The 19191-nt window shown below is 34.3% G+C and overlaps 2 protein-coding genes across 3 annotated transcripts; one reads left to right on the forward strand and one right to left on the reverse strand.

The window, feature by feature from the left end:
* Nucleotides 1–300: 300 nt before the first annotated feature.
* Nucleotides 301–3288, forward strand: LOC105141784 (uncharacterized). Its single transcript, XM_011049139.1, has 6 exons — nt 301–769; nt 1142–1181; nt 1266–1426; nt 1495–2244; nt 2628–3163; nt 3240–3288. The coding sequence occupies exons 1-5, from the start codon at nt 533–535 to the stop codon at nt 2940–2942; spliced, it is 1503 nt and encodes a 500-aa protein (XP_011047441.1). The 5' UTR covers nt 301–532; the 3' UTR covers nt 2943–3163; nt 3240–3288.
* Nucleotides 3105–13512, reverse strand: CPL2 (carboxyl-terminal domain (ctd) phosphatase-like 2). Of its 2 annotated transcripts, none has more exons than XM_011049137.1 (17): nt 13052–13512; nt 12427–12897; nt 11421–11631; nt 10965–11122; nt 10790–10860; nt 10587–10692; nt 10412–10501; nt 10015–10156; nt 9615–9919; nt 9460–9505; nt 8974–9107; nt 8840–8893; nt 7216–7312; nt 6657–6817; nt 5884–5957; nt 3233–4908; nt 3105–3156 (listed from the first exon to the last, which is right to left on the reverse strand). In XM_011049137.1, exons 1-16 carry the CDS (start codon nt 13319–13321, stop codon nt 4812–4814), a joined length of 2487 nt encoding a protein of 828 aa, XP_011047439.1. In that variant the 5' UTR covers nt 13322–13512; the 3' UTR covers nt 3105–3156; nt 3233–4811. The 2 variants fall into 2 exon arrangements, with proteins under 2 accessions (XP_011047439.1, XP_011047440.1); XM_011049138.1 differs by lacking the exon at nt 3105–3156 and adding an exon at nt 6410–6596 and having other exon boundaries at nt 4865–4908; nt 6696–6817.
* Nucleotides 13513–19191: the final 5679 nt, after the last annotated feature.

Raw genomic sequence — 19191 nt, forward strand, 5'->3', positions numbered from 1 at the left:
ATAGTTTTTTTAATTAAAGAATTTTTAATGATATCTATATAAAATTATAATATTTTCTAATTAACTAAACATTTTCAAATATATAATTAAAATAAAATATCAGCTACACACCGCATTATATAAAGAAACAGAACCTTGAGAAACTTACAGTACCTCCATCACTCCAAGGAAATTAGGATTTAGGAGACCACATTGAAACCTCTCTTTTTTTTAATATTATTGTCTGAAATTAAGGTTTTGGTTGAAAGCAGCGAGCACCGACTGAAATTTAAAATCTACTACTATAATTTATCTTTAGGTGGCCTTTTCAATTTCGAAAGGCTTACATTCTCAGGTTGAGTGGGTGGCAGATTTAACTCTCCCACACATGGCAGGCCTCCATATTCATTTATCCTCTGGAGAGGCCCCACCACCATTATCACCATAACCACCTGTATCAGATTACTTAATAATCAACAGAAACAGAACAAAACAAGCAAATCCTCCCCACCATTATTTCTCTGGTCTCTGCGGCTGCAGCCTGCAGCAGCAAATGGACTGCTGTTATTATCAAGTGATGAAAACCCTAAGAAGTTCTTGTTCAAACGTCGTCCTCGACAAAAAAGGAGACAACAGACCCGTTTTCTCTTCCAGAGAATTGAGACATGAAGTTAGTTTTTTGCCATCAAAGAAGCTTGTTCATGGTGTTGGCTTCTTGCATTGGCTATGTGTGAAGCATAAGCCTATCTGTCCAATTCGTGTTTCTTCTTCTTTCTCACCAGAGTCCCAGGCATGTGATCCTTTCTTTAATTCTCTCTCGCTCTGTGTATATCATAGTATTCAAGTTTCAGGTTTCCTAATTCTCCAAAAATACTCATGAATACATTGACTCAGGGTTTTTCTTTTTTCTTTTTTCTTTTTTCTTTTTTCTTTTTTTCTTGAGAATTTTTTAAAAGAGAAAACAGAGTCCTTGAGAAGAATTATATCAAAGAATATAGAAATTATGCTTAAAACACATCTCTATAACCTTTACTTGTGTTTATTTTTCTCTCCAAGGAAATTTTGATGGATGACGTTATAAGGTGTTAATGGGGTGCGGACTTGTTTTAGGTATACTTGAAATCAGTGTTTGATCTGAACTGGTTTTAATTTCTTCCTTTAGGTAGACTTGGACGCTGAAGATGCTCAAAACCAAAAAACAAGTGAGTAATTCTTTTCTTGTTTAGACCTTGAGATCTTTTCGTCAATCCTTGATCTCAAGAAGACGTGCTTATCTCTGAGTGCAGATGAATCAAAGACAGTTCATGTCAAATTCCAGCTGCGGAAGGAGTGCTCCTTTGGAGAGCAATTTACCATAGTAGGAGATGATCCTTTGTTGGGATTATGGGATCCTGAAAGTGGAATACCATTGAACTGGTCAGATGGGCATCTTTGGACTGTTGAGATGGTAAGCAGAAACTACTATACAATCTATAATATGTTGTTACTTTACTGATGCCTCTACTGTTTATATAGGATATACCAGTTGAAAAATCCATCCAGTTCAAGTTCATACTGAAAGGAATTGCTGAGAAGATTTTCTGGCAACCAGGTCCGGATCGAATTCTCCAGACGTGGGAAACCAGTAATACCATCGTAGTTTGTGAAGATTGGGAAGATGCTGCATTGCAGAAGATAACAGAGGAAGAACCATCTGCTAATGGGAGTGAGGAACCTCCTGTCAACCCAGAATCGCTGATTGTTGCCGAGGACTTGACTTGCCAAAAGGAAGAGCTGGTTTCTGATATGAGCAATGGAGCAGTTACCATGGATGTGAGTTCTAACCCAGAAAAGAAACCATCGCCAGTGACTTGCAAGAAAGCAATTGTTGCTGATAACATTTCTCCTGTGCAAGAGAAACCTCTAGCTATTGTAGCGGATAACATCAGTGACTCAGAGGGGGCTTCTGCTGTGAATGTTAGCAATGCAGTGTTAGGTGAAAAGAGAACCAGTCACCAGGAGGAAGAACAGAGAACTACATCAAGCAAGAGTACAGTGATTAGAGAGGACGTTGTCAGAAATGATGATGTTCCAACAGCCATAAACTCAGCAAACTCTGATGTCCAAGGAAGTCTGGTTACTCATGGAGGAGATGCTGTTCTGGTTACTGGCTTGTCTGCAGCAACAGTGATACCAAGTGAAGCAGCTATTGACAGTGAAGGTGAGGGATGCCATGCCTTTGATGCCTCTGTTGGAGTTCGTGAAAAGAATCACAATTTGCCAGAGGTAACTGCCTGATTAATGTATAGTACATCTTGTTTCTCTCGATATCATCCTTACCTTTCGTTTCTGCTACCAATTTTACTTTAAATGAAATAAAGTTGTTCTCCATTTCCATTAACCGATTTCTCCAGTTCCAGAGGTTTCATTCCACTTAATAATCTGGCATTAATTTGTGTCTTCTTGAAAGTAAAAAATTATCCACAAATAAGAATACTCGAGGAAAAAACAACACAGTGCTTCTCTAGAACTACTCGGACACTTGTACATGCAGGTTAAGGTTATTGCAAACTGTAATTTACTGATCTGCGAGACCCTTTCAATAAGTATATGGCATTTCTGCCCATTATTCTCTTCTCCTCTATTAACCGAGTCCTAATAATATTCAGTTAGATGAGAAGTGTGAAGCCGGTGATGAACCGCTTCAAGGAGAAACAATGGATGGGTTCAGCGATGAGGAGCGGCGGCACAGCAACGAGATCATACACAAACCACTGGTGAAAGAAGTGAAGTGTGATGTTGATGACAATCCACAACAAGAAGAATCAATCAAAGGGCTCGATAATGAGGAGCAGCACAGCCATGAACTCGTATATAAGCCACAGGCCAAAGGAGAAAAGAAGCAAGTGTTTGTAAGAAACTGTGTTGTTCAAAATGACCTGCACTGGATACAGAAGCTGCTAACCAGTTTAGGGTTGCTGTAGCATCAAGAAAGCAGCAAAAAAATTTATTCTGTGCTACCTAGTTGCCCTACATATTTGAAGTGGCCTGGGCAGCGAGACAATTGCAGCTGTGTGTATAGACGATTGTGACTAAGCCATGATGTTGCTGTAATCTATTCCACTAGAGTGCTCAAGTTTTGTTCATTTATTGTTTTAGAATGCAATATGTACACAGTGACAGCTTATTCTTTATCATGTGTGACATAAAGATGAAAACAGTGCTGCAGGTTGAAGAAATGTGTGAAAACATTGCACAGCTTATTCTTTATCATGTGTGACATAGAGATGTGAACAGTGGTAGTTTTGCAAGAACGATGCTGTTATTTTCTCCTGAATGCTGCAGGTTGAAGAAATGTGTGAAAGCATTGCTAATATTCCTGTACTGTCTGTTATTCCCTCCACAAGCAAAAACAATTACATATTACTCTTCACAGCAGCCCAGATAATGGTAGTATAGTCGAAGGGTGATTTACCTTTAAAGCTTAATTCCCTGTGCAATCATAGAAATTATAATTAGGGTTCCACGAGACAATTATCCTGCGCACCAATTGATGGTGGTTCCTTGTGATGGTGGAAAACACAACTTTCTGAAGTTCAGCAATTGGCCAACACTTCCTACTAGGCAAGAAGATTATAACAGCAGGTAACCTCGAGAGTAAGCAGTCAGTGGTGATTCTGGAACTCGTCCCTCCTCCCATTCGCTGTAGTTATTTTTCAATTAATTGCGTATTGTTCTGGGGGGGCGGCGGCAGAGAAGCACAATCATAGCCATATGACAATGCACTGGAAACAATGTTGCTCTGTTACCAATGACGTATCGTCTGGTCTGTAATCCAAATCTCGAATTTCTACAATCGAAACCAAGCAAAAATAAGCGTACGTCGAGGGGAGCTTCATATTTTTTTTTTTTTGTAATAAGATCGAGGCCTGCTCACTGGATAGCTCCATGCCCAAGCAAATGGTGGATCAATCCCCAAGCTGAATAGCTCCAAATGCAGGCATATTTTTTGTATCGGACGAGACTCCAAGCTTCCAGCCAAAAGCTGTGCCCCGAGATCAATCTGCCTGGCCTGATTACCACAATTCTACATAGGAACTTCCGCATCTTAGTCACATGCCACAGTTCCAGAAATACAGAAATAGACTAGGTTCTAACAGATTTGGTACTGCTGATTCTCCCAGCAAGGACCGCTAGACATGCTGATTAGGTTCTTTCAACGGCCTTTAGCCCCTTCAAATTTCAGGGTTTAAGACGAGACAGCTATACAACTTTTCAGCCTCCAAATCTGGCTCTGTGAGGAATGGCATTGCGTTACTACAGAGGGCAACAAGCCAGCTAACCAAGCATATATTCTCTCTCAAGATTTGACATAGACCAGTCCGTATAGGCAACAGCTGTGTTCATCTTGTACTGCTAAACAAAAAATTAGTCATTGTATAACGCTTTAAAAATATGCAATTGCCACCAGAGAAATAATCAGAAGTATTTACAATTGACAGAGCACTAAATTATTTTTTAAGAACGGTGCTGGAGGCGAAAGAATCGGTGGCCACCTAAAAACTAGAAACCACATTTCTGCTGAAGCAACTAACAAGAAGTGTTACTGTAACAAGTGGGGACTGGAAGAGAAGATTCAACCAGAACAGCACCATGTGAGTTTTAAGCCAAGCTCTGCCCTCATCCTTGCTAGCTCTGCCCTTGTCATCCCCCAAAAATCAAAAAGGAGGGAGCCAAAGGAGGATAACAATGTGCCTATCCTTCCAGAAGAGCAAAATTCAGATGCATAATTTTAGATTCGAAAAGCAAAAACCTTCAAATCATTCATTGTTTTCCCAATATCTTGGCTTTTATCATACGTGACTCTCATTCTTGGATTGCTGAAAGGGTAGACTTTGTGAACCACACAGTTCTTCTTTTGACCGTTTACTTGGTATAGCTTGTGGCGATCTAGAAAGACAAATCAAACCATATCAGGAAGGCATGATTAGTTCAGAAAATTATTACACAATAAGCAACTGAAGCAGGAAGCTACCATCATTAAAAGTATCTCCACACTAGACGCGCCATAATTTTCCATGACAAGAATGCAAACGGACCAGATTAAGCCAATAGATACACACCAAAACAAAGAGCAGAACTAAACAACTTGCCGGCAAATATTCATGCTCTACAAAAATCTGATAACAGATTGTGAGAGATCACAAACAAAGGCACAAAAATGTCATGACACTACCAAATAAACCAGAAAAAGAAGTACCATGCCCTCCTATTTCCTTCCAGCTTGCAGCCCAGAAAGTAGCTAAGTTTATAATTCCAAATGAATCTCATTTCCATGGGTTGGAATGACATTCAAAAAAGCACATGCCATGTAGATACAGTATAACAAAGCATACAGAAATACCACAATAAGGTACTGAATAAGGAAAGGCAGGGCAAAAAGGCTCAGCAAGGAGTGCATATGGATGTCACGTGTGAAAAATCCAAGGACAGGGCCCCACAAGAATCCTTCAAACACAACGTCACTTGGAGGACCCTCAATGGATTATCCTTCTAGGAAGAAAGAAAAGCAAGAACAATGCATATGTATGACTTAGCATAGGCATCATGACTCCCAAACCACCTGAATAAGCAAAACCCCTAAGATGCCCACAAAGAACCGAATTCACCATTACAGAGAACCCGTTGAATTCCACATGTTCAATTAAATACACTTCACGACTCAATAAAAATGAAATTCAACTGACTGAAAAACAGAGCTTTTGATACAAATAGAGTAGTTGGTGAGCAGAATTGCTAGTCACACTAATCCCACTCCTCAAACACTAACTGAAAAAAAAAATGTCTAAACTGCTCCCTCTACACTATTATGATGTCAATTTACAATTTATTAGCTATAAAAGGAAGAAGCCCTTTTGACATTACCTAGGGGAGTTGGCACGTTTCTGCTGTTGCTGATTTACCATATTCGATGTATTCACAAGTTCAGCGTCAGCAACCTGCAAATCATTTTCCAACAATACAATAGATGCACATTAGGCATGCAGACAATGTATAGTCTTAGAAATGGAGTTCTTATGGCGTTTTATGCCATTCTGATAATCTCAAAAGTGAAAATGCATTTAACTTGAAAATCTGTGTTATACATTTAAAAAATATTTAGTCCTTCAAGTTCACAATCAGTTTCGTGCCAAAAAAGAATCCAAAGTAGCAAAGACTATGAGACAGAGAGAGGTGTTTGAAACTAAAGAAGACTGGTGATAAAATGGGGCACATGAGAAGTTTGCAAATTCTAAAATAAGTAATTGTGCCTCCAAAATTATGGAAGATAAAGAAGTAAAAAGACACTCCCATTGAAAAGAACAATAAAATGGTAAACCAACTCTGAACGGAATGGCTGATTCAACTACATGGGAGTACTTGGATAATGGGCCTGACCACCAAGTCTTACCTCTTAAACAGGAATAACTGGAGCCTGGTTAAGGCCACAGTGGCGAACATGAAGCCAGCTTTCCCTTTCACTGTTTTAGCTCCCTCATCTTGGTGCAATGCAAAATCCAAAAGGGAGTAGTTTCTGTTCAGATAACCACTACCCAATATGGAAATTTCTTGCCAACATACCCTTATCCAAGCATCACCTATGTTTTTGAACAAAGGAATCAAATCAAGTACTGAAAGCATCATAAAAATATCCGCACCTCAGAAGGACGTTCTTTAGCTGAACCATCTTCTCGTACCAGATCACTTGATTCAGGACTGGTAATGTCCCATACAAATCCATTCTCGTTCCCAATAGAAAGCTTATCAAAATCACCATCCACGGCACCAGAATGGGGTGAAACATATGCTGCGTATTTTTCTGAGAACAATAAATACATTCAGCACCTTCTTATAAAACATATGGGTCAGTATTCAAGATCATCTAGCGAAGGAGATGCTGAGATAAGAATAATAAGTCTTGCACCTATCTAATTCATGTTAAACCCAGTTAACATATCCATTGGCAACCAATATGAATATGCATAACTATCACATAAATCAATTCTTTGACAATAGAAATAATCAATGTTTGCGTGCTTACCATTTAATGACGAGTTCACACACAACTAACCTAGACCATGCCAATATTTAACTCCACATTAATATTTAACTCCACATTCATCAACATTGCACAAAAGAAAAGGAGTATAACAATTGAAAAAAAAAATTCTCAAACACAGATTTATGAGAGAGAAATGAGCTAGAGGGTAAATTTACCTGCCAAGCTGCGAAGTGCATTCTCAGCTGCTTGCTGTTGTGCATCCTTCCGTGTTTTACCCATTCCAACACCTATCTTTTCACCGGTGAACAATACCTAAATCATTTAAGTCAGCAAAATGAGTTTGTTGGAGTCCAAAAGAAGCATGATATTGCTTAGTCATTTTACAAACTACAAGCTAAAAGGAAAAGATAAGTACACAAAAGGAAGAGATTATTTTGTTGTAGGAAGAAATGTTCATGCAAACTAATATGTAAAATGATAAGTGGTCAAATGTAGATCCCTGAAATATTAAATGATTGATTAGAGCATTGAAAGAGCAATTGCTGCATCAGGTTGTGTAAAAACTTCGTATAATTGTTTGTATGTATAGCATTACTGTAAAAGCGGACTTTAGCCACAGAGCTACTAAAACCCACACAATAGCCCCGAAGGTTTGATGCAAGTTTTCATCCTCTCAATTTTCTATTCAAGGGGGCCTTTCAAAAGGAACGACCAATTCAGCTGCTCTTGTTAATCTCAATTGTAGGAAGCATTTATAAACTTCCAAGAGTTGATAGGGAGTTATCAATGAGAAGCAGAGACGGGTGAAGAAAATGACATGGAATTTTCTCTGGTGAAGAGATGATCAAAGATAGATACACTGAATCATTGATCAGGGAAGCTTTTGACGTAAAACATAGATCCCTTTGAAGTGAATTTTTTCAGCCAAAAAATAAGTACTGCCTTAACTTCAAAAGCTCAAGCACCAAAGTCTAATTTTACAAAAGTCTGGATGGGCTAAAAAATAGTTTACCCAAAATATAAGCTTAAAGCAAGCACTAATCATAAGGCAATCCTCTCTTCATCACATCTGTATGATCATCATTTGACTCATCCACAACAAGTCTGTTGCGCCAGGAATGTTTTCAGTTGGGACACTCAAAATCACATAGTAAGTTACCCTCGCAATTCACAAAACATGGATAAAACAACAGCCAATAGTATATAACTAACAAAGAGAATGAGAAAAATCTTTAGAGTAAAGAAAAAAAGCAACTCAGGTTTTAATACAAAATCAACAAAGCAGTGGGAGAAGTTACTGTCAGCTGAGTAAAACTGTAAACGGGGAAAAAGTTAAAAGCAGAAGCAAAAGAGTGAACCACACTACTTTCACAAGGCTGGAAGAACGTTTTTAAACTAGAAATACAAAATACCATTTACTTGCTTGAGTTTCACAATAATCTCATTGAGGTCAACTTCATAAGAACAGTGCAAAACACTTCATTTTGGAACCCACAAACAAATTTTCTTCAGAACTCAAGGGGACCTCACTCCACTACTTCCAACATGGATACACCATTGAATTTATATTATCATATCTATCTAAGATTTTTCTGATGAAAACAAAATTGCAAGAAAGAAATGAATGGGAGAAGAACAGAAAATTGGCAAGCATAACTTGGTAACAAATTTCAAGTATTTATTCAACTCCAATTACAGTACCAAAAATTTATGTCCTTGAAGCTCTCAGATGATTGCACCAACATAAAATTTCAAAGCTCATGAACTTTTTGTGAATTATTCAAAGAGTATCAAGAACCAGAAAACATGAGGGTAGGCAGAGAACAAATTTTAACTGACCTCGACAGAGAATTGCAAATCCTTACTGGTGCTTACAACAGATTTGAACTCCACCTGCACATCAGCAGACGATAAATGATCCGTAGAAATAAAGAGGCGAGGCAGCCATGATGAAGCCCAGAACCAATCAGTACCTTGGATCTGCATCTCCGTCCAATTTCTTGCAGCACTCCAATAGACAAGTGGGATGGTAGCAGATTGAGTTTCCCAGCTTCAGCTTGGAACTCTCTGCTACTAGAAGACACATGATTCTGAGACATGCCAGCCTCTGCAGAAAAAAAATTATATGGATGAGGATGGCCTTCATACCCACTACAGCAACCAGTGGGCTCATCATTGCTTCTCAATATGTCATGTAATGATACATCCACAAGTTTGATAAATTTTTCTGTTATGAGACTTGTATTGTCTCTCAAAAGGCTCCTATATTTCGATGTTAGATCAATCAGTCCTGAACCATTAAGGTTTGAAAGTTGTAGCTATATATGATTAAAAGATGGATTTGCATACATATCTACATATAATGAGCAGGCCTTATGGTTCAACACAAAGCAAGCAGTCTATCACTTCGCACTTCAAACTATTATAGCACTAAAAAATTTGTATGCTTGATGGCTTACCTCCAGCAGGAATAATTTGTTTATGCATGTCATTTCCAGCAATTGCCTGCAAATAAGTGAAGTTCTTCCTCAGTTTCTGATGCTAGAAATGATCCCTATGCATTGAAAAATAGCAAGAGCTTCAAAATACAAATTTAAATTAACTTCAGACAAACCTCTTCAGCCTTCAATTCTGAAGCATGTGAGACTAAACTGGAGGGAGCAGAGGCTGATGCACCATGAGCAATTGGATTCTGCAGTCCTCTCAGCTTATCAGATTTTAAAGAATCCAATTCTTGAGCGGTCGCTGAAGGTCGATTATTTGATTGTACTCTGCTAGTATCTTCTTCCACCAGCCAGCCTCCCTGTGGCTGTTGAGAGGATAATGGTATTGCTGCAGGTATTCTAGAAAGAAGAGGGGGTTGACCAGAATTTTGATTCCTTAAATCTCGTCTAACAGGAGCACCAAGTAAACTAGGTTCTGAAATAAAGAGGTTTAAATTATGGAATGTAAGTTTAAGTACTATAATGATACAGATAAGCAGAAATAAAATCAAGACCAACTGAACTCCATACTTTGAGAAGGCAAGAGTGTGGCCAATAAGGTTGGTCCAGCAACATTTGGACTTATTGCCACATGAGGCTGGGAGATTTCAGTTCTCAATTCAGCACTGTTTGTAATAGAATGTGGGGCCGATTCCATGACAGTCTTGCCATCCTGAAAGGTTTAAAATATTTAAGCACAGAGCTGAGAAAAATTAACAGGTTCTATTACATGCCAAACGACCGGAGAAACAGGTAACATGTTGCTCATAGGCACACATGTTAAATATTGCTTTGCTCTCATTTGTTAGAAGCACATGCAGTATCCAGAATGAACCCTGTATTACTCAGGTTAAGGCAAGCAGGAGTTTCTCTCAACCAATTCAGATCAGGTTCATGAATCTCTTCAACATGATTTTTTAAGACTTACCGATTGATGCAATCTTCGTTCAGCTTCAATGCCACTCATTCCTTCACTAAAAGGAGCAATGTTATTGCCATTGGGTACAAAACCACTATCCTGTAATTCATGAAAATGATTGTTTGATAATTTAAGAATATGATCAGAATGCAGCTTGAAGAACCCAATATCTCAATTCAAATACCTCTGTCATCATGTAGTTGCTCACATCAGGAGTAGGAGGTAAGCTTTTCACCTCATCTTCATAAAAGACTTCAGATATTCTTCGTATTAAGATCTCATCAAACTCTCTGTAAACATAACATGTCACAATGCAGTTATAAATAATCCTCATGCAATAACAGTAACTTAAAAGTACTTCATATGTATAATTTTAGCATCTCTTACTTGAAAAAACAACCTCTGACGTTGCATGCAACATTTCTTGCCACACATAGGACTGGAACAGCGTTCGCTGTCTAGAGAATAGAGAGAATGAGCCAAATAAAGATTTAGTTGGAAAGTAACGTGAGAAAAAGGAACAAAATTTAACAAATAAGTTCACATGGATATTTTTTAGTACCTCTGCTTGAGGAGCATAATAAGGAGTGAATGCAGGAACTACATGAACTCGAGGTTGATCCATGTCTTCCCAGACTTTTAGCCGGTCATCTATTACCATTGCCATTTTTGGATGGCACATGCCATCTTGGAAGACATTCAATAAAGATTTCTTGGAGCCTGCTACAGTAAAAGGTATTCTTATTGGTCATCAGTAAAAGGCAAGGTGACTGACATGACATACTGCAGGTTGTTTATGAGCTGTGCCACTTCAATTTGAAAAACCTTCGACAACTTTGGCTTTGAACCATGCCTTTCATATTTGAAACTAGAGACTAAACAAACATATATGCCAGATGCACCAGAACATAATTCACAATAAAATTTTACAAATTTCAAAGGTAATTGAAGATGCACAAAGTTCAAAGCAAAATCAGAAATCAAAATATTTTCAACATAGTAGTGATCCTATACTTGCCTGATTTAACACAAACTACACGGTCTGAGAGTTGCTTTGAAGCTATCAAGTGAGCCTCCGGGTCAAGAAGCCTCCACATTTCTAAGGCATAATCTCTTTCAGCCATCGTACAAACATAAACTTCAAACCGTTTGCGTCCCTTTGCTGTTAAGTAACTTCTCAAATCTTCCCATGCCGGCCTTAATCTCACAAGCACACTCGTATCACGAATCTACACAAAAAACAAAAACAAAAATTTACCAGTAATCACAAGAAACCTTTTATTGCCTTGCGAATCAGAATGCATGGCTGATGACAAAGTAAGGAGAAGTCACTCTCCCACTATATTGCAAGAAAACCAACACTGAAATGCCAGATAAAAAGTAAAATTAAGTGCCTTAAGAAGTATGGAACCTTCCAAGCCAAAAACTTTCAAGGAAGCACACAAGGTCAAACTGATCCAAAAGAATGATGGTCCAGATTTAGCCAAAATCAAGGATTGTTAAATGAAAATTGAGAACTCTCTAAACAAATGTCTAATTTTAACAGCTATGCAAGCATATAATCAAAATATGTAAATATCAAACGAGAATATGCAAATACATCCATTTTTGTATTGGAAACAAAAGGCTTTTGAAACTAAATAACACACAGGTGTTATGATATATTGGAACCAATGAAATCATTAAGATGAAAGAAAATAATATGAAAACAATTGCACTTGTTTTGATCTTCTCATAGCTCAAGGAAAAACTCTCATAAACCATACTAGCGTGTAATAGTATTTATAGTTCCAAATTGAGTAATAAATGCAGATATACTCTTTTCCGCCCAGTTGACATCAAATACTCTCTATTAGAACACACTTTTAATATATATCATAAAAAAAAAAAAGTAGAGAATTGCACGGAACAAATCACTTTTAATATATATCATAAAAAAAAAAAAAACAAGTAGAGAATTGCACGGAACAAATTAATCAAAGTAATAAAACTGGAAGAAACAAACAACATCAAGCAAATCATACCTCTGGATTGATGCGAGTTAGAACAATATTTTTCTCTGGCAATCTAATCACAGGTCTAACAACTCTCTCATGGCCATCCGATGATCGCAAAACGTCCTCCAGTTGAACCTTGTATATCTTTCCATTATCCATAACAACATCATTCTCTATATACTGCTTCAGAAGCAACCGATCATCAATATACCTCTTCATCTCCGCAATCATTCCAGATACCCTCATCGGATCTTGCTCCCGTCCAATCCAACCCCTAAGAGTCTCAATCCTATCCTCAAACAACTTCATCGTGTTCGCAACAATAAGTGTCTCATCAAGATCAAACACAATAGAAAGACACCGCATGTTGAGCATCCGTAAACACGAATCATACAGACCTACAGGAACCGCAAAGCACCAAAAACATGGAAACTTCTTTTGCTTGCTTGGCATTGCCACTAAATGAATCTCTTCATCTCCAATCAAAACCACCGCCGTCTAACAAAAAAAAAAAGTCAAGATCACCGCATTCTCACTTCTCCCCTTCTTAACTCAAACTAAAGATTAAGGACAAAATTTTTAACTAAATGAGTCAATTACGCTGTAAAATTAGGCAAAACAAATCAAAGAAATTAAAAGAAAAACAATAGACCTTGACTTCGTGGAAGCAAGAGGCATGGAGATTGATCAAATGAGACTGTTCCATAGGAGAAGACGATTCGAGCTTGCAACGGACAGAAAATGGAGAGATTGTTTGGAGAATTGAAAGAGGAGGACATCGCTCACTTTGTTGAGAGATATGATGGATGCGAATCTCGTTGTTTGGGAACAAGAAACCCTTTTCCGTCACCGGAATAACATCCAGTTCTCCCAAACATACCTCTCCGTGATAAACCAGGGATTTAAACCCTAAACGACTCATTTCAAAACAATCAAATCAATTGCGACGACCAGGAAATTATGATAGAGTGACAGAAACAGCAATGCCTGTGAATTTTCTCACTGCTGCTGGTCTATCACTACCAGGCCTGACTGCACAGACACACTCTCTTTTTCTCTCTCTCTCCCCCTCCCCTCGCTGCGTGTTTCTCTTTCTAAACGGTTTTCAATGGGAAGAAAAAGAGGGTGGAGAGGGATATTTATAGGGGATGCGGCAGTTATTTAATGGGTGTGGAATTTGTTTGAATTTACGAAAATCCCTTTTTCGTACGGGTAACTTCGCCATGTGTGACCTAAAAGCGTAGTTTTTACATTTCAATATTGTTTTTAAATTTTTTTATTTTAAATTATTTTTTATTTTTAGATTTTTTAATGTATTAATATTAAAAATTATTTTACTAAACTTTTAAATAAAAAATAGTTTCAAAACCATGCCTCTAACAAATGCTCTAGAAGGTTTGAAGATTTAAAAGAAATTTGGGTTGGAAATATGGATTTAGATGATTTTATTGATGCAAGAAAAATAATGAATTAAGACTGATTGATTTTTTTAATTAGAAATTTTGTTTGTCTATTCTTAAATTAGACACAATTACCAAATAAAGTTAATGGTGTGTTATAATATTTATATCATAAATTAAATATTTTATATTAGATTTTAATAAACTTAAAGAAAAAAGTTTTTTTTTTAATTTTTACATATCAATTTGACTTGAAATTTGAGGAATCAAAGAAGTACGAGAACTAGGTGATTGGGGATTTTATATATTTTTTCAAAAAAATAAACCGAAAATAATTTATAAAAAAATAAGTTTTGATTATAATTTACAGCTTTCATGAGCAAAATGCAATTTACACTTTGAAATTGCTTTTGGCATGATAGTTACTTATTGGGGGAATAAAACAATAATTCATGTGATGCATAAAACAAATACCATGATATATATAAAAAAATATGTTGTGTGGGTGTGGCCAGGTAACTAGAGAGTGTCTATATAAGAGTATAGATATGATTATTTAAAAAAATTATATTAAAATGTATTAAAATGTTATTTTTTTTATTTTTTAAAAATTATTTTTAAGATTAGTATAATAAAATGATTTAAAATATATAAAAAATAATATTTTATAAATAAATAAATAAATTTTTTTAGAACACATGTTTTGATTTTTTCTGGTTTTTTAGAATGGATCTGGGTTAATAAAAAACTATTATTTTAATTTTTATTATTTTGAAAAAATAAGCTAACTTCTCGTGCACATCAACTCAACTTCTTCATCAGATTCATTCCCACACGTCAAAGGCTCCTAGTCGTCTAGGTCGCACCCAAATGACTAAGCTCGGCTCGGCCATAATTTTTTTTTCTCTCTCTTTCTTTTCTCTCCATTTATTTCTTCTTTTTCTCCATAAACTTCAATAATTTCCATAAAAGATACCAAAAGCATACGTGTAGGTTTCGAGACAAATATTCATTCGCTATTCTTTTTTATTGGACAATAACATGGCCAATCAAATGGTTGTTTTATATAGTCAATATGGAATAAGATTTTCTTTCCAAGATCAGCTGCCTGTTTCACAAGATGCGCAATTTGATAGAATTGAGTTTTCACAATCCTTGTAGATTAGCCTGAGTTATGCTAGCCTAGAATGGTGAGCTACGCTCAATTCATCTTTCCAATATCTTTCCTGAAATGAATCTGGCACGAACTTAAATTATTTTTAATTTTCTAGTCAAGAATTTAGTCATTTATTTATTTGAGTCATTTAGTTTTGGAAAAATATAATAGAAGGCTTAGTTTTTACTATGTAAACCTATAAGAACCCAATCCTACCTTGATACATTATACTATATTTTAAAAGGCATAGAAAAAACACTATTTACTGTATATATAAACTTATTATACTGTGAATAATATTGTCGCATCATGGAGCATTGTCTTTTCTATTTTATGTGCTAAAAGTTATTAGTAGATCACTTCCAACAGGTATTGGATCTACTCGTAGCCAAATCTAGATATGTTTAGTTTTATGTTTTTACATCTTTAGATTTCTTTTCTTTTCTCTTATGTAATTTTTTTCATATAATAAAAAAATAATGAATTTATGAGACTTTTTTTATATTGTACAAAAATCAAATGATGATAATTTTTTTTCATTTAAGGTTGTGTTTGTTGAATTTCTTTTCTTCCAATAGAATTTGGTCTTCCTGTTTAATGGACCCAATAGAGTTAGGTCGTTGCCCAGCAAAAACTAATGTCTTTGAATCTGGCTCTGCTACCAGATCCAACGCTACCGGGTTTGACTTTGTTTGCCAATAGAAGCCAATGGTGTTAAGTCTTGCTACCTAGCAGAATAGATTAGCCTGAGTTATGCTAGCCTAGAGTGGTGAGCTACGCTCAATTCATCTTTCCAATATCTTTCCTGAAATGAATCTGGCACGAACTTAAATTATTTTTAATTTTCTAGTCAAGAATTTAGTCATTTATTTATTTGAGTCATTTAGTTTTGGAAAAATATAATAGAAGGCTTAGTTTTTACTATGTAAACCTATAAGAACCCAATCATATCTTAATACATTATACTATATTTTAAAAGGCATAGGAAAAACACTATATATTCACAGTATATAAACTTATTATACTGTGAATAATATTGTCACATCATGGAGCATTGTCTTTACTATTTTTAGTTAGAAAATATTACATGCGTTGTCTTTTCTATTTTATGTGCTAAAAATTGTTAGCAGATCACTTCCAACAGATATTGGGTCTACTCGTAACCAAATCTAGATATGTTTAGTTTTATGTTTTTACATCTTTAGATTTCTTTTCTTTTCTCTTATGTAATTTTTTTCATATAATAAAAAAATAATGAATTTATGAGACTTTTTTTATATTGTACAAAAATCAAATGATGATAATTTTTTTTCATTTAAGGTTGTGTTTGTTGAATTTCTTTTCTTCCAATAGAATTTGGTCTTCCTGTTTAATGGACCCAATAGAGTTAGGTCGTTGCCCAGCAAAAACTAATGTCTTTGAATCTGGCTCTACTACCAGATCCAACGCTACCGAGTTTGACTTTGCTTGCCAATAGAACCCAATGGTGTTAAGTCTTGCTACCTAGTAGGACCTAATTACAATGGGTCTTATCTCCAACAAAATGCAATAACATTGGGTCATGTTACCACCAGGATTCAATATTATAAGTCTAATATAGTTGTCATCACAATCATCAAGTCCGGCCTCACAAGTTAACCCGATACTTAGAATCTTGGTCGGGTTTCTTTCATTAAAAATTCAGGCCAATAATTGACCTAGAGTAAATCTGTGGATCTGCCAGGTCAACCTAAAACTTGGGTGACCAAGCAAAAACTTGATGAGACTTTTTTTTTTCAAATGTGTTTTTTCTTCTACTTAGATACCCTTTTTTTATATATATCTTTTCAGTTAGTTACTAAGTTGTTTTAAAATTTACTATATAAATATTAAAAAAATATTTTATTTTTTCAATGTGAGATTTGAATTTCTTTAATATATATATTCCAAGTTTACAAGAAAAAAGTTATATTTTTTCAATGAGGGATAATAAACCTTTTTTTATTTAAACACTTCAACTTAAAACGATAAAATAATATCTTTTCTAATGTGGGATAAAAAAACCTTTTAAAATAATCTTTTAAATTTAATTATTTGCAACATGTATAGCATATATTCACATGGATTGTTTTTTAATTTTTTCATATAAAATATTAAAATATCCAAAAAAAATAAAATCTTTCCAAGTGAACCAGGACCTTAAATGTGTTTGTTTCATTCAAAATCTTGGCTTGAAATTGGCCCGAAGTAAATCGGTTGACTTGTTGGGTCAACTTGAAACTTAGGTGACCTAGTAGAGACCCCCTTTTCTTTCAAAAATTTTTTTCTCATGCCCAAAGACCTCTCTTTTTTTATAATTTTTTAGTTGATTATTGACTCATTTAAAAATTCACTATATAAATATTAGAATAATATTTTATTTTTTCAATATGGAATTTGAAGGCCTTTAGAATATATATTATATATTCACAATAAAAATTTTATATTTTTTTCAATGTGGGATAAAAAAGCCTTTTGGTTAAATATTTTAGAAGAATAAGATAGTATCTTTTCACTGTGGAATAAAAAATATTTTGAAATAATATTTTAAACTTAATTGTTTATAACGTATATAGTCTATATATACATGGATTGTTTCTTAATTTTTTCATATAAAATATTAAAACATTGAATATATTTTTTTAATTTTTTCAGGTTGATCCAAGTTAACATATGTAACTTAAGACCCAGCTTCTTATTCGAGTCAACCCCTAGGCCAGGTTTAATAATTATGGTTGCAGAAAATATAACTTTAAATAATACTATTGAAAAGAAATAAAGTGATGTAGCCAATTAAAAAACCAAAAACATAAATAAAACCTCCTCTTTTTTATTTTATTCAAGAGCCCTTTCAAAAAAATATTAATTTTTTTATTGTGTTTAATTTCTGGAGTGATTTTTCTTATTTATCTATGGTTTTGTTTTTATCTTTTATATAAATAAACTATGTTTTTCAAAAAATAAATATTTATTTTTAGATAATATTTTTAATATGTATAATCTTGCATATTATTTTTTTATTTCATTCAATTATAATATTTTTAATATGTATAATCTTGCATGTTATTTTTTTATTTCATCCAGTTAATTTAATGTTTTATTTTTCAAGATTTAATATCTTGATCTATATTTATCTCTCGATTTTTCAATTTTTATTTTTAAGTATCATTAATAAATTTTTATTAATTTATTAACACATATAATTCTTAGTTTATTTGATTATATATGTACATAATTTTTTTAATTTATTATATTTTTTGAATTACTAAAATGCATCAAAAAATCTACATAAATAATATTTTATCAGAAATAAAAATATTTACTCACGATGAAGCGGGGTCACCAAGCTAGTTAATGTTTTTGCTTCTCTCGACAAGATAAGATTAGAATCATAATAACTGAATTTGTATCGGTCCGAAAAATGATTATCTTTTACTTTTGTAATCAAGACTTGGTAGACCTTTCAGTGAAACAAAAAACAAAAGAAAATAAAATTATATCATAATTTATATGACTATAGGTTTTGTAATTAACTACTTCTATTAAAATAGGGGTATTTTTATAAATACCTAATAGTTAAGATAATTAAAAAAAACCAGTTGGTAATATATGCTTTTTTATTTTTCAGACACCCAAAACCTTGAGCTACATAGATAAGAAAGAGAGATTAAAAAAAAGGATTGAATTAGGCACAAAATTTAATCTCATGAGCTTTAAATATTTATATATTTTATTTGAGTTATTACTGGGATGATTAATAAAAATATAGGAATTAGGAATTAGGATGTCATTAATATAGTATTCTAAGCACTTTTAGCAAATAAATTTCTCATTAAAGAGATCCTTAGATCATAAGAGAGCCAATGGAAATGGTCTTTGCATGTTTCGGATATATATTGTGAGAATTATAGCAAAAGCAAGGTTTTATATCAAGATGGTGTAAATATCTTTAAAAGAAAATTGAGAATTTAATCATTAACTTGATTGGGTTTAATAAGCACAATTAATCTAATAATATAATTAGAAAAGAATACATTGACAACAAATAAAATGAAAAATAAAAAAGTTAATAATGATTTAATGCAAATAATAAATGCTTATCAATTTATAAAAATATATCTTTACAATACTCTTGAAAGGTCTCAATGATTTTATTTGTTAACAAAATAAAATTAAAATGAAAACAAGATAATTGCATAGAAAGAAAAATAAAATAAA

The sequence above is a fragment of the Populus euphratica genome, unplaced genomic scaffold, assembly GCF_000495115.2.
Source record: "Populus euphratica unplaced genomic scaffold, PopEup_1.0 scaffold130.1, whole genome shotgun sequence".
In the NCBI taxonomy this organism is placed as follows: Eukaryota; Viridiplantae; Streptophyta; class Magnoliopsida; order Malpighiales; family Salicaceae; genus Populus; species Populus euphratica.